The 16298-nt window shown below is 42.6% G+C and overlaps 1 protein-coding gene across 1 annotated transcript in view; it reads left to right on the top strand.

Annotated features, from left to right (window-relative positions):
• Positions 1-434: 434 nt before the first annotated feature.
• LOC111964069 (ectonucleoside triphosphate diphosphohydrolase 2) overlaps positions 435-16298 on the top strand; it is a 34104-nt gene continuing 18240 nt past the window's right edge. Inside the window, exon 1 of the mRNA XM_023987755.2 lies at positions 435-768. Coding sequence (XP_023843523.1) covers positions 652-768 — 117 coding nt within the window. The 5' untranslated portion in view covers positions 435-651. The remainder of the gene's footprint in view (positions 769-16298) is intronic.

Here is a 16298-nt window from a genome sequence, read left to right as displayed (position 1 = left end):
ATCGGTGTTGGAAAATCATAATCGGTCGACCTCTAGTACCCCCTGTACATAGCCTCCTTATTGTTATGTTATTGTGTCACTTTTTATTATTTACTTTATTTGGTAAATATTTTCTTAACTCTTCTTGAACTGCACTGTTGGTCAAGGGCTTGTAAGTAAGCATTTCACGGTAAGGTCTACACTTGTTGTATTCGGGCACGTGACAAAGTATGATTTGATGTTGAGTTTATATTTTTGTTCAGTGTGCAAAATTTTAACTGCAATTTAAATTCCGTGAAAAAAAAAATATATATCCCCCACCAATTTACACAACTCAAAAGGCACCTAATTTTTGGAACAACCCACATAGAATCGCGATACATGTAGAATGGCAATACATATGGTACCGCCAAAGTAAAAGTGATAATATCTTATTGTGAGGCACTTCCCAGCCCTACTACCAATGGTTCTATCTGTGGGGTTTTGTGATGGGAAGTAAATAAGTAATTGCAAGTCATTCCGAAGTGACTTAAATTATGCGTTGTATGAAGCCAAACCCATTGAGTAGTTACCTCAAGCTGTTATCCAAACTCTCTTGCCTTCACAGCCTAATCAGGCAGCGCACGCACTGTGGATTTCATCTGCAAGAAGAGCACCGCTCAATTTTTAACAATGGCCAAGCGACGCTGTCATATTTTCCTCACGGTTGCGCTATTACTGTTTGGGATTGTAGCCATTCTCCTTCTAACTATTCCCACGGAAGACTTGATCGAACCTCCGGAATTTATGGTAAGATTCGTTGGGCCATTTTTGGACTGTGTATGTCAGCGTTTTATGCTGGTTCGTGAAATGTAAGATGAACACAATTAGCCTCACCAACCCCTTACGAAAAAGATTGCAGTCAGGGTGCAGTTTAACTGTAGTATAATGCAGTATAACTGCAGTTAAAGTGGAGTTAACTGAACTATGCTGCAAATACTGCTTCTAAAATACAACTTTTGCAGTGCAACTGCTGTACACTGTGTCCAAAATACTACAGTGGACTGCAGTTACTGCAGTTTTACTTCAGTTTCAAAAGTGCTATATATTTTGTAAGGGACAGTGTAGGCTGTGAATGGAGTTGAGTGAGGTGTCTATCTGCATGCAGAATATAAACTGCATATTTGACAAGGTAATTTATGTCTACTGACCACAACACTGAAGATAAGAAAATTGTCAACAAGCATTCAACAATTCAGTCCGTCTATCCACCTCTGCAACCTGGTCCCAGAGCATTTGATATTATTCTCTATGTAAACTCAAGATACTCATTTTAGTATGTATGTCACGTTTCATATGGTACGTATACATTTTTGGATGTCCATCATCAATTTCATATAATGTTACAAATTACAATTTGTATGATATGTTATGCATTGTTAAATGTACAATATGTTACGAATTGCAGTTTCTGTGGCTAATGTTAGCCAGGTGGCTAACGTTAGCTGGCTATGGGTTAGTGTTGATATCACAAGTTTACTGGAGAACTGAGACGAAGTAGAGACTCTGGACAGGGTGGATAAGGTTTAATTAAAAGCAATTTATTCAGAGGTAAAGATATCTGAAATAGKGTGCACGGACCCTTTCATCAAGCTCAAATGGAACTATCCGAAAGAAGCCCTCTAAACATTTTGTYCAYACATTATATATGATAAATGAAGTAGGTTGAGTCTGGTAGATCTGTTCTTCTGGTTGGTCCTGATGAGTTGGGCGAGGTCCCCTTCAGGCTAGTATCACTGTCCCATTGGCTCTGAGTAGAGTTCTTTGTCTTCAGAAATGTTCAGCTAAAACAGGAGTTTAGGTGTGTGCGTAGATGTTCCTATTTTGACATATCTGTGTGTCTCTGTGAAATGGTCAGCTAAAACAGGAGATTTTGTGTGTGCGTAGYCATTCCTGTTTTATCAGTTTTATGAAAGGTTTGCCTCAGCCCTCTGTCCTTGGGTGTGTGTGTGTCTCAGTATCTCGTGAAATGCAGACCCAAGCACCCTTTTGATCAAGGCCTTTCCTGCCTTATCAGTGTTTGTGTGGGGTTTGGGTCAGCCACCTGTCTCTGGGTGTGTGTGGGTCTCAGTATCTGCTTATGAGTTTGTGAGAAACCCTGTTTGGAAAGAAGTTAGTTATAACAATGTAATAACAATATGCTTGTGTTATAATAAATGATATTTATTACATTAGCTAACATGATAAGTAGTTGCAAAGTAGCTTAAAAGTATTAAGTAGTTGAAAAGTTGCTAAAATGCTAGTGTCCATGATGAGATTCAAGCACGCAAACTTTTGGTTGCTAGACGTTCATATTATACACCCACCCATCCACCCTGATCAATGACCATCCTTTCGTTTTTTGCCTTAAGTAACCTTCTGTCTTATGTAACCATACCAAACGTAACACATCATACTAATATGAATGTTTACTATGTTAAGTCTAAATCAAATCAAACTTTATTTGTCACATGTGCCGAATACAACAGGTGTAGACCTTACCGTGAAATGCTTACTTACAAGCCCTTAACCAACAGTGCAGTTTAAGAAGAGGTAAGAAAATGTTTACCAAATAAACTAAAGTAAAAAATTATGAAAAGTAACCCAATAACATAACAATAACGAGGCTATATACAGGGGGTACCAGTACCGAGTCAGTGTGCGGGGTACAGGTTAGAGGAAATGTGTACATGTAGGTAGGGGTGAAGTGACTATGCATAGATAAACAGCGAGTAGCAGCAGTGTACAGAAGAAATGGAGGGAAGGGGGTCAATGTCATAGTCCAGTGGCCATTTGATTAATTGTTCAGCAGTCTTATGGATTGGGGGTAGAAGCTGTTAAGGAGCCTTTTGGTTCTAGACTTGGCACTCCGGTACCTCTTGCCGTGCAGTAGCAGAGAAAACTGTCTATGATTTGGGTGACTGGAGTCTCTGACATTTTTATGGGCATTCCTCTGACACCACCTATTTATATAGGTCCTGGATTGTAGGAAGCTTGGCTCCAGTGATGTACTGGACCGTATGCACTAACTTCTGTAGCGCCTTACGGTCAGAATCCGAGCAGTTGCCATACCTGGCGGTGATGCAACCGGTTAGGATGCTCTCGATGGTGCAGCTGTAGAACTTTTTGAGGATCTGGGGACCCATGCCAAATCTTTTCAGTCTCCTGAGGGGGAAAATATTTTTGTCGTGCCCTCTTCACGACTGTCTTGGTGTGTTTGGACCATGATGGATTGTTGGTGATGTGGACACCAAGGAACTTGACTCTCGACCCGCTCCACTACAGCCCCATTGATGTTAATTGGGGCTTGTTCGGCCAACCTTTTCCTGTAGTCCTCGATCAGCTCCTTTGTCTTGCTCACATTGAGGGAGAGGTTGTTGTCCTGGCACCACACTGCCAGTTCTCTGACCTCCCTATAAGCTGTCTCATCATTGTCGGTGAACAGGCCTACCTACCACTGTTGTGTCGTCAGCAAACTTAATGATGGTGTTGGAGTCGTGTTTGACCACGCAGTCGTGGTTGAACAGGGAGTACAGGAGGGGACTAAGTGTACATCCCTGAGGGGCCCCAGTGTTGAGGATCAGCATGGCAGACGTGTTGTTGCCTACCCTTACCACCTGGGGGCGGCCCGTCAGGAAGTCCAGGATCCAGTTGCAGAGGGATGTGTTTAGTCCCAGGGTCCTTAGCTTAGTGATGAGCTTTGTGGGCACTATGGTGATGGATGCTGAGCTGTAGTCAATGAACAGCATTCTCACATAGGTGTTCCTTTTGTCCAGGTGGGAAAGGGCAGTGTGGAGTGCGATTGAGATTGCGTCATCTGTGGATCTGTTGGGGCGATATGCGAATTGGAGTGGGTCTAGGGTATCTGGGAGGATGCTGTTGATGTGAGCTATGACTAGCCTTTCAAAGCACTTCATGGCTACCGACGTGAGTGCTACAGGGCGATAATCATTTAGGCAGGTTACCTTTGCTTCCTTGGGCACAGGGACTATGGTGGTCTGCTTGAAATATGTAGGTATTACAGTCAGGGAGAGGTTGAAAATGACAGTGAAGACACTTGCCAGTTGGTCTGCAGCATGCTTTGAGTACACGTCCTGGTAATCCATCTGGCCCCGCGGCTTTGAGAATGTTGATCTGTTTAAAGGTCTTGCTTACATCGGCTACCGAGAGCGTTATCACACAATCATCCAGAACAGCTGGTGCTCTTGTGCATGCTTCAGTGTTGCTTGCCTCGAAGCGAGCATAAAAGGCATTTAGCTCGTCTGGTAGGCTCGCGTCACTGGGCAGCTCGAATCTGGGTTTCCCTTTGTAGTCCGTAATAGTTTTATAGCCCTGCCACATCCGACAAGCGTCAGAGCCCGTGTAGTAGGATTCAATCTTTATCCTGTATTGACGCTTTGCTTGTTTGATGGTTCGTCTAAGGGCATAGCGGGATTTCTTTTAGGGGTCCAGATTAGTGTCCCGCACCTTGAAAGTGGCAGCTATAGCCTTTAGCTCGATGCGGATGTTGCCTGTAATCAATGGCTTCTGGTTTGGATATATGCGTACGGTCACTGTGGGGATGACGTCATTGATGCACTTATTGATTTAGACGATGACTGAGGTGGTATACTCATCAATGCCATTGGATGAATCCCGGAACACATTCCAGTCTGTGCAAGCAAAACAGTCCTGTAGTGTAGCGCCCGCGCCATCTGACCACTTCCGTATTGAGCGAGTCACTGGTGCTTCTTGCTTTAGTTTTTGCTTGTAAGCAGGAATCAGGAGGATAGAATTATTATCGAATTTGCCAAATGGTGGGTGGGGGAGAGCTTTGTATGCATCTCTGTGTGTGGAGTAAAGGTGGTCTAGAGTCTTTTTTTTCTCCTCTGGTTGCACATGTAACATGCTGGTAAAAATTTGGTAAAACTGATTTAAGTTTGCCTGCATTAAAGTCCCCGGCCAATAGGAGCACTGCTTCTGGGTGAGCATTTTCTTGTTTGCTTATGGCCTTTTATAGAGTTGGTTGAGTGCGCTCTTAGTGCCAGCATCGGTCTGTGGAGGTAAATAGATGGCTACTAATAATATAGCTGAGAACTCTATTGGTAGATTGTGTGGTCTACAGCTTATCATAAGGTACTGTACCTCAGGCGAGCAATACCTCGAGACTTCTTTAATATAAGACATCGCGCACCAGCTGTTATTGACAAAAAGACACACACCCCCACCCCTCGTCTTACCAGACGCAGCTTCTCTGTTCTGCGGGTGCATTGAACATCCCTCCAGCTCTACATTGTCGGAGTCGTCGTTCAGCCACGAGTCGGTGAAACATAGGATATTACAGTTCTTAATGTCCCGTTGAGTAATCGTAGGTCATCCATTTTATTTTCCAATGATTGCATGTTAGCAAGTAGAATTGATGGCAATGGGACTTTACTCGCTCGCCTACAGATTCTCAAAAGGCAGCCTGATCTGCGTCCTCTTTTCCTCCGTCTTTTCTTCACGCAACTGACGTGGATCTGGGCCTGTTCCCGGCAGAGCAGTATATCTTTCTCGTCGGACTCGTTAAAGGAAAAAGCTCCATCCAGTCCGTGGTGAGTAATCCCAGTTCTGATGTCCAGAAGTTATTTTCGGTCATAAGAGACGGTAGCAGCAACATTATGTACAAATAAGTTAAATAAGTTACAAACAACGCAAAAAAACGTCAACCATTCTCTTCAGTGCCATTCTACCACTACTGGTCTATGAGATCAGGCTGATCCACCTCATACATAAAATAATATAAGAAACTTGTAGCAATTTAGTTAACCTACCATCTTAGGTTTATCTTCGCTAGGGTAGGGGGCAGCATTCAGAATTTTGGATGAAAAGCGTGCCCAAATTAAACTGCCTGCTACTCAGGCCCAGAAGCTAGGAGATGCATATAATTAGTAGATTTGGATAGAAAACACTAAAGTTTACAAAACTGTTAAAATAATGTCTGTGAGTATAACAGAACTGATATGGCAGGCGAAAACCTGAGGAAAATCCAACCAGGAAGTACTATTATTTTGAAAGGTTGTTTTTCCATTGAAAGCCTATCCACCATACACAGACTTAGGACCCAGTTCACGATATCTATGGCTTCCTCTACATGTGGCCAGTCTTTAGGGATTGTTTCAGGCTTTTACTCTGAAAAATGAGGGAGATACAGCACTTTCAATGAGAGGCCAGTGGAAATTTCCAGACATGAGTCCTGCGCATGATCGGGAACGCGCCTTTCTTGTTTCTCCTTTTCTATTGAAAAAGCTTTTGTCCGGTTGAAATATTATTGATTATTTATGACAAAAACAACCTGAGGATTGATTTTAAACATCGTTTGACATGTTTCTACTAACTTTTATTGTATTTTTTGACTTTTCATCTTGATGTTGAGAGTGCGCATTGTGCCTTTGGATTTCTGAACTAAACGCACCAACAAAACGTAGGTATTTGGACATAAAGATTAACTTTATCGAACAAAACAAACATTTGTTGTCTAACATGGAGACCTGGGAGTGCCATCAGATGAAGATCATCAAAGGTAAGTGATTAATTTTAATGCTATTTCTGACTTTTGTGACACCTCTCCTTGGTTGGAAAATGGCTGTTTTTGGCTGGTTTTGGCTGGTTTTCTGTGGCTAGGCGCTGACCTAACATAATCGCATGGTGTGCTTTTGCCGTAAAGCCTTTTCGAAATCTGACACAGCGGTTGCATTAAGGAGAAGTTTATCTTTAATCGTATGTTAAACACTTGTATCTTAGATCAATGTTTATGATGAGTATATCTGTAATTTGATGTGGCTCTCTGCACTTTCACCAGATGTTTGTTTGAGACCATGCATTTCTGAACATAATGTGCCAATTTCAAATGAGGTTTTTGTCACATAAAGATTAACTTTATCGAACAAAACACACATTTATTGTCTAACATGGAGTCCTGGGAGTGCCATCTGATGAAGATCATCAAAGGTTAGTGATTAATTTAATCGCTATTTCTGACTTTTGTGAGCCCTTTCTTTGGCTGGAAAATGGCTGTATGGTTTTCTGTGACTAGGCGCTGACCTAACATAATCGCATGGTGTGCTTCCGCAGTAAAGCCTTTTTGAAATCGGACACTGTGGTTGGATTTACAAGAAGTTTATATTTAAAATGGTGTATAATACTTGTATGTTTGAGGAATTTTAATTATGGGATTTCTGTTTTGTATTTGGCGCCCTGCAATTTCACTGGCTGTTGTCGAGGTGGGACGCTAGCGTTCCCACTTGTACCAGAGATGTTATAGGCTTAAAATGCTTCCTTCCATATGTTTGAATAAGGTTGATAGCCAACCTCGCTGAGCTCCTATCCAATAATACAGTCACTGAAAAGTACCAAAACCTGTTTGGCCATTAATGTGTCTGGGTCACATTGTCATCATATAATATTCACCCTGAGAAGTGTTAACATGGGTGTGAGTTGCTAACAACCTAAGTGACACTACTTTGTGGTGTCCAAAGCAATCTGCTGAGACAATGTATCTTTCACCTTATGTCACTTACTGGGGTCCGACGTATAACGAAAAAGACATTACAGAAAAGACTAAAATTTACATACATTAACATGTAGTGTAGAGGTCGACTGATTAATCGGCATGGCCGATTTAATTAGGGCCGATTTCAAGTTTTCATAACAATCGATAATCGGCTTTTTTGATGCCGATTATGGCCGATTACATCGCACTCCACAAGGAGACTGCGTGGCAGCCAGACCACCTGTTACACGAGTGCAGCAAGGAGCCACGGTAAGTTGCTAGCTAGCATTAAACTTATCTTGTAAAAAAACAATCAATCTTAACATAATCACTACACATGGTTGATGATATTACTAGTTTAAATAGCTTGTCCTGTGTTGCAAATAATCAATGCGGTGCCTGTTAATTTATAATCTAATCACAGCCTACTTCGCCAAACGGGTGATGATTTAACAAGCACATTCGTGACAAAAGCACTGTCGTTGCACCAATGTGTACCAAACCATAAACATCAATGCCTTTCTTAAAATCAATACACATATGTTTTTTTAAAGCTGCATATTTAGTTAACATTAATTTATTTTAACAGGCAATATTAACTAGGGAAAATGTGTCACTTCTCTTGCGTTCTTTGCAAGCAGAGTAAGGGTATATGCAGCAGTTTGGGCCGCCTGGCTCATTGAGAACCGAATTTGCCAGAATTGTACATAATTCTGACATAACATTGAAGGTTGTGCAATGTAACAGCAATATTTAGACTTATGGATGCCACCCGTTCGATAAAATACAGAACGGTTCTGTATTTCACAGAAAAAATAAACGTTTGTTTTTTAAATGATACTTTCCGGATTTGACCATATTAATGACCTAAGGCTCTTAACTGGGAATATTGAAGACTCATGTTAAAAGGAACCACCAGCTTTCATATGTTCTCATGTTCTGAGCAAGGAACTTAAACGTTAGCTTTTTTACATGGCAAATATTGCACTTTTACTTTCTTCTCCAACATTGTGTTTTTGCATTATTTAAACCAAACTGAACATGTTTCATTATTTATTTGAGACTAGATAGATTTTCATTTATGTATTATGTTAAGTTAAAATAAGTGTTCATTCAGTATTGTTGTAATTGTCATTATTACAAATATATATAAAAATCGTCCGATTAATCAGTATCAGCTTTTTTTGGTCCTCCAATAATCGGTATCGGCGTTGGAAAATCGTAATCGGTCGACCTCTAATGTAGTGTGTGCATCTACACGCCTTCTGTTTTCACAAGTGAAGCCTTGACCTCCACAGAAACGATGCTTCACTGACATGCATTACATTGCAGCCAGGGTCCTTGGAACTACATTACCTTCATCTGAAATGTCCTATTGGTGGTGTCTGGGTGTCTGCTTTTTCACCTCTCTCTGTGTGTCTCGCTTTCTGTCTCTCTGTGTTCTCTTCACTGCTCATCGAGCAGTCGCCTGGACTTCTTCAAAATGCTCTTTACACGGATGGCATGTAAACTAACACAATGTAGGCAACGTGGTTTGTGTGGTCAGGTATAGTGAAGTGTTTGCAGTTTAACAGTCACATACCCTAATGCATCGCTGGCTCTTTGTGCAATGCTGAAAGGAGCCTCTTTGCTCGAACAGACGTTGCCAATGGCTCAAGCCTATGTATGTTTGGGTGAATTTAAAAACCTCAGAGAGAAGAGTAGTTGAATGCCTTGAACCATAACAGATAACTACTACTTCTTGCATGGGTTATTGACCATCTGTGTATATATCAAACCTTTACTGGTCCTCATATAAATCTTATGAATACCCTTCAAGTTGTATGAATACCCTATATTGTGTTGTCAATGGAAAAACAGGAAAGCAGCTCTTTGTGGAGGACTGGTCTGCAGATGTTCTGTCTGATCACACCGTAGAACCCTAAGAATGACTACTGCTGAATTTTTGTCAATGGGGCATATCCATTATGTTCATTTAGTTGCATATCCATGTTTCTCTGTTTTTGGAAGACTCTTCTTCCTTCTCTGCCTCTTGCCTCTCATTGGGTGAGTTTGTGTCATTTTGAGAAATCTTTGTTTAAAAATCGGAAAACCTCATATCATCACAGCTAGAGACTACTATTGGTTTTCTGTGTGTAGCCTCTATCGGCTCGCTCTCATTCCCCCCCCCCCCCCCCCCCCCCCCCCCCCCCCCCCCCCCCCCCCCCCCCCCCCCCCAATACCGAAGCCATCGACCACGGCTTCCTGTTAACCATTTCACCAGCTATGTCAGTTTGTCTCGAAAAAGTTTGAAGGTCTCATCCTGTTCCACCCCCGCCCCATCAAACATGTGAGCTGGTTGAGCTCGTTTTCAACTGAAGAGTTTTGTGGGGTGGAACATGGGGTGGAACATGCAGGCCATGCCAATCAGCTGTTTCTATTCCATTTAGTGCCAGATAAATGTACAGAGACAGCACTTGAGTTAATAATAATTTCAGCTCTCCACAGTATGCAAACCAACTCAGTCACCTTGTGGTTTGAAGGTTGGGAGTTAGATCCCCTGCCGAGTCGTACCAAATATTGTAAAAATGGGACCCAATGCGTCTGCTTGGCTCTCAAAATTAGAGATTCAGTGCATTCGGAAAGTATTCAGACCCCTTCCCCTTTTCCACATTGTTACGTTACAGCCTTGTTCTAAAATGTATTAAATACATGTTTTTCATCAATCTGCACACAATACCCGATAATGACAAAGCGATAACAGGTTTAGACATTTTTGCACAAAAAAATAAACTTTTTTACATACATATTCAGATCCTTTGCTATGAGACTCGTAATTGAGCTCAGGTGCATCCTGTTTCCATTGGTCATCCTTGAGATGTTTCTACAACTTAATTGGAGTCCACCTGTGGTAAGTTGATTGGACATGATTTGGGAAGCCACACCTGTCTATATAAGGTCGAACAGTTGACAGTGTATGTCAGAGGAATTGTCTATAGAGCTCCAAGACAGGATTGTGTCGAGGCACAGATCTGGGGAAGGGTATCAAAACATTTCTGCAGCACTGAAGATCCCCAAGAACACGGTGGCCTCCATCATTCTTAAGTGGAAGAAGTTACTCTACCTAGAGCTGTCCGCCTGACCAAACTGAGCAAACGGGGGAGAAGGCCCTTCATCAGGGAGGTGACCAAGAACCCGATGATCACTCTGACAAAGCTAAAAAGTTCCTCTGTGGAGATGGGTGAACCTGCCAGAAGGACAACCATCTCTGCAGCACACCACCAATAAGGCCTTTTATGGTAGAGTGGCCAGATGGAAGCCACTCAGTAAAAGGCACATGACAGCCCGCTTGGAGTATGCCAAAAGGCACCTAAAGGACTCTCAGAACATGAGAAACAAGATTCTCTGGTCAGATGAAACCAAGATTGAACTCTTTGGCCTGAATGCCAATCCTCACGTCTGGAGGAAACCTGGCATCATCCCTACGGTGAATGAAGCATGGTGGTGGCAGCATAATGCTGTGGGGATGTTTTTCAGTGGCAGGGACTAGATAGACTAGTCCAGAACCAGGGAAAGATGAACGGAGCAAAGTACAGAGATCCTTGATGAAAACCTGCTCAGGACCTCAGACTGGGGCGAAGGTTCACTAAGCCGAGACAAGTCTATGAATGTCCTTGAGTGGCCCAGCCAGAGCCCGGACTTGAACCTGATCCAACATCTCTGGAAAGACCTGAAAATAGCTGTGCAGCGGCGCTCCCTGTCCAACCTGACAGAGCTTGAGAGGATCTGCAGAGAAGAATGGGAGAAACTCCCCAAATACAAGTGTGCCAAGCTTGTAGCGTCATTCCAAAGAAGACTCGAGGCTGTAATCGCTGCCAAAGGTGCTTCAACAAAGTACTGAGTTAAGGGTCAGAATACCTATGTATATTACATCTATATTTTTTGGGGGGTGGGGTGGTAAATGTATAAAAACCTGTTTTGCTTTGTCATCATTGGGTATTGTGTGTAGATTGAGGGGGGAAAAACTATTGAATCAATTTTAGAATAAGGCTTTAATGTAATGTAACAATGTGGAAAAAGTCAAGAGGTCTGAATACTTTCCAAATGCACTGTAGATTGGGAGTAATGGTAATCAAGCATTCTCATGCTACAAAAACAGTAAATAGGCTCCTGCTCCTATGAGCTGTTCAGGCTTGCACAAGCCAAGTCTTGTCTAAGGCTACTTACTTATGATGTATGTTAGTATCACGTTTCCTGTTTGCAGGTTCACATATGAATGCTCTGAGAGACATACAATCAGGTCAAAAATGATTGGCACCCCTGATAAAGATGAGGAAAAATAAATTATGTCATGGCTTTAGAAGCTTCTGATATGCTAATTGACATAATTTGAGTCAATTGGAGGTGTACCTGTGGAAGTGTTTCAAGGCCTACCTTCAAACTCAGTGCCTCTTTGCTTAACATCATGGGAAAATCAAAAGAAATCAGCCAAGACCTCAGAAAAACTATTGTAGACCTCCACAAGTCTGGTTCATCCTTGGGAGCAATTTCCAAATGCCTGAAAGTACCACATTCATCTCTACAAACAATAGTTCGCAAGTATAAACACCATGGGACCACGCAGCCGTCATACCGCTCAGGAAGGAGACGCGTTCTGTCTCCTAGAGATGTACGTACGTTGGTGCGAAAAGTGCAAATCAATCCCAGAACAACAGCAAAGGACCTTGTGAAGAAGCTGGAGGAAACAGGTGCAAAAGTATCCATATCCACAGTAAAACGAGTCCTATATCGACATAACCTGAAAGGCCGCTCAGCAAGGAAGAAGCCACTGCTCCAAAACCGCCATAAAAAAGCCAGACTACGGTTTGCAACTCCCCTTGGGGACAAAAATCGTACTTTTTGGAGAAATGTCCTCTGGTCTGATGAAACAAAAAAAGAATTGTTTGGCCATAATGACCATTGTTTTGTTTAGAGGAAAAAGGGAGGCTTGCAAGCTGAAGAACACCATCCCAACCATGAAGCACAGGGGTGGCAGAATCATGTTGTGGAGGTGTTTTGCTGCAGGAGGGACTTTTGCACTTCACAAAATAGATGGCTTCATGAGGAAGGAAAATTATGTGGATATATTGAGCAACATCTCAAGACATCAGTCAGGAAGTTAAAGTTTGGTCGCAAATGGGTCGTCCTTAAGCCATTTTGCCACAACTTTGGAAAACAAAGTCAAGGTATTGGAGTGGCCATCACAAAGCCCTGACCTCAATCCTATAGAAAAGTTGTGGGCAGAACTGAAAAAGCGTGTGCGAGCAAGAGGCCTACAAACCTGACTCAGTTACACCAACTCTGTCAGGAGGAATGGGCCAAAATTCACCCAATTTATTGTGGGAAGCTTGTGGGAGGCTACCCGAAACGTTTGACCCAAGTTAAACAATTTAAATGTAATGCTACCAAATACTAATTGAGTGCATGTAAACTTCTGACGCACTGGGAATGTGATGAAAGAAATCATTCTCTCTACTGACATCTGACATTTCACATTCTTAAAATAAAGTGGTGATCCTAGAATATTTACTAGGATTAAATGTCAGGATTTGTGAAAAACTGAGTTTGAATGTATTTGGCTAAGGTGTATGTATCTCCCGACTTCAACTGTAGTCACTTGGCCGAGGCCTGCTATATAAAGCAGGCAGACGGGCATTGAAGCATTCCGTTACTGTTTCGAAAGGACGTTAGAATGGGCAAAACAAGTGACCTAAGCGACCGAGCGTGGTATAATCGTCGGTGCCAGGCGCGTCAGTTCCAGTATCTCAGAAGCGGCCGGCCTCCTGGGATTTTCACACACATCCAGTCAGCAGCAGTCCTGTGGGCAAAAACAGCTTGTTGATGAGAGGTTCGAAGGAGAATGACAATCGTGCAAACTAACAGGCGGGCCACAAACAGGCAAATAAACAAGCAAGTACAACAGTGGTGTGCAGCACGGTATCTCGGAACTCGTCCTTGTCACGGACGGGCTATTGTAGCAGATGACCACACCGGGTTCCACTTCTATCAGCTAAAAACAAGAGGCTCCAGTGGGCAACCGATCACCAACACTGGACAATTGAGGAGTGGAAAAACATTGCTGGTCCTACAAATCCCGGTTCCTTTGCATCATGCTGATGGCAGAATCAGGATTTGGCGTAAGCTGCATGTGCCCATCCTGCCTGGTGTCAACGGTACAGGCTGGTGGCGGTGGTGTAATGGTGTAGGGAATGTTTTCCTGCCACACGTTAGGTCCCTTGATACCAATTGAGCAACATTTCCAGGCCCCAGAGAATTCATACTGTTCTGGAGGCAAAGTGGGATCCAACCCAGTACTAGATGGGTGTACCTAATAAATTGGCCACTGTGTATATTGGACTTACCAATGGAATCATGAATCGTGTTATTATATAAGTTATCTTGTTTTTTTATACACACCTTATTTAAAATATGACATTTGTGGTTGACTAGAGCACAATTAAGTCTGGCCAAGACTATATATATTTTTTTTTTCTTTGTATTGCATAGAGACAGTCACTGACCAATAACCTGCATTAAAGGGAATGACCACTACAGAGGCACCAATAAGGTCACTCTCACTGGTGCATCAGTACAGGACAGATTCATGCAGGAAGCATCAAAGGGGAAAGGGGAGGAGGTGATAGAGGAACATGAGGGATTTGTATGTATGTTTTATGTCTTGTGAATACATGCCCACTTAGAAGCTTAAGGGTTGATTGATACTACTTTCATTGTAGCTGTTTATGTAGTGTATCAACACCTTACATAATGTATGGAGTCAAAATGAGAAAATATATGAAGACCCATCTCAATATTATGTGTTTTGTTTTTGTGGGAGGGGTATTGGAGGACAACTGGAGGTCTACTTAGAGTTAGTATGGAGAAGTATCTCAAAATGGTGGTAAGGACAGCGATGAGTATCTTAAAATGTAACCCATCATGGTGATCAGTGTATTAAGTATAGCTAGCTATAATCCCACTGTTAAGGCTGATAAGAAAAACAATATTTACATGGCTAAGGGACAAGGATTACGTATTTTGTCTTCAGGAAATTCATTCTATATCTTTAATGAAGTGCCCTGGGAAAAATAATGGGATGGTAAAATCTATTGCAGTCGGTGGGTAAAGAAATTCAAAAGGTGTTATGATCCTACTCAAAAACAATTTGAATCTTGAGGTACAATATGTTAAAATAGATTGGGAAGGAAGATGGATTGCCTTGAATATACTACTTGATGATTAACAGTTATGTCTCAAATCTATAAGGACCGAAAAATGACGATCCAAACTTCTTTGAAAATCCACTATACATATACACAAGTATGTGGACACCCCTTCAAATGAGTGGATTAGGCTATTTCAGCCAAACCTGTTGCTGACAGGTGTTTAAAATTGAACACATGGCTACGCAATCTCCATGACAAACATTGGCAGTAGAATGGACTTACTGAAGAGCTCAGTGACTTTCAAAGTGGCACCGTCATAAGATGCCACCTTTCCAACAAGTCAGTACTTCAAATCTCTAGCCTGCTAGAGCTTCCCCGGTCAACTGTAAGTGCTGTTATTGTGCCGTGGTCTGGGAGCAACAACGGCTCAGCCATGAAGTGGTAGGCCTCAAACTCACAGAACAGGACCGCCGAGTGCTGAAGCGCGTAGAGTGTAAAAATTGTCTGTCCTCGGTTGCAACACTCACTACCGAGTTCCAAACTGCCTCTGGAAGCAATGTCAGCACAAGAACGGTTAGTCGGGAGCTTCATAAAATGGGTTTCCATGGCCGAGCAGCCACACACAAGCCTAAGATCACCATGCGCAATGCCAAGCGTTGGCTGGAGTGGTGTAAACTCACCGCCATTGGACTCTGGAGTGTTGAATCACACTTCACTATCTGGCAGTCCGTCGGACAAATCTGGGTTTGGCGAATGCCAGGACAACGCTACCTGCCCCAATGCATAGTGCCAACTTTAAAGTTCGGTGGAGGAGGAATAATGGTCTGGGGCTGTTTTTCATGGTTCGGGCTAGGCCCCTTAGTTCCAGTGAAGGGCAATCTTAACGCTACAGCATACAATGACATTCTAGACGATTCTGTGCTTCCAACTTTGTGGCAACAGTTTGGGGAAGGCCCTTTCCTGTTTCAGCATGACAATGCCCCCATGCACAAAGTAAGGTTCATAAAGAAATGGTTTGTTGAGATCAGTGTGGAAGAACTTGACTGGCCTGCACACAGCCCTGACCTCAACCCCATCGAACACCTTTGGGATGAATTGGAATACCGACTTTGAGCCAGGCCTAATCGCTCAACATCAGTGCCCAACCTCACTAATGCTCTTGTGGCTGAATGGAAGCAAGTCTCCGCAGCAATGATCCAACGTCTGGTGGAAAGCCTTCCCAGCATGGAGGATGTGCTGTTTCTCTGTGTTAATTTACATGTTTTTTTGTTTTTTAAACTTTTGTTTCTAAGGGCCATGGGTTATATTGGATTGTGTAGAAATGCAGGAAATTTGCTTTAGATGCCAGACCCCTTGCAAAGTTATGTCCCCCCCACTTTAAAACCAAAGTTGTGGCCCTTATATGAAGGTATTTTAATGTATGAACCCCATCCAAACCGCACGCGGGCGAGCTAAATCAAGCTTGGGGGGGGCAACTCTATATGCCCATGATTTTGGAATGAGATGTTTGACGAGCAGGTATCCACATACTTTTGGTAGTTGTGTATTTACAATACTCATAACTATATTACAATGGTAGGGAACTACCTAGGGGATACCTAGTCAGT

Source organism: Salvelinus sp. IW2-2015, linkage group LG5 (genome assembly GCF_002910315.2).
Source record: "Salvelinus sp. IW2-2015 linkage group LG5, ASM291031v2, whole genome shotgun sequence".
Taxonomy (NCBI): Eukaryota; Metazoa; Chordata; class Actinopteri; order Salmoniformes; family Salmonidae; genus Salvelinus; species Salvelinus sp. IW2-2015.
Note: the sequence above shows the minus strand (reverse complement) of the source record. Positions and strands in the feature narration are given on the sequence as shown.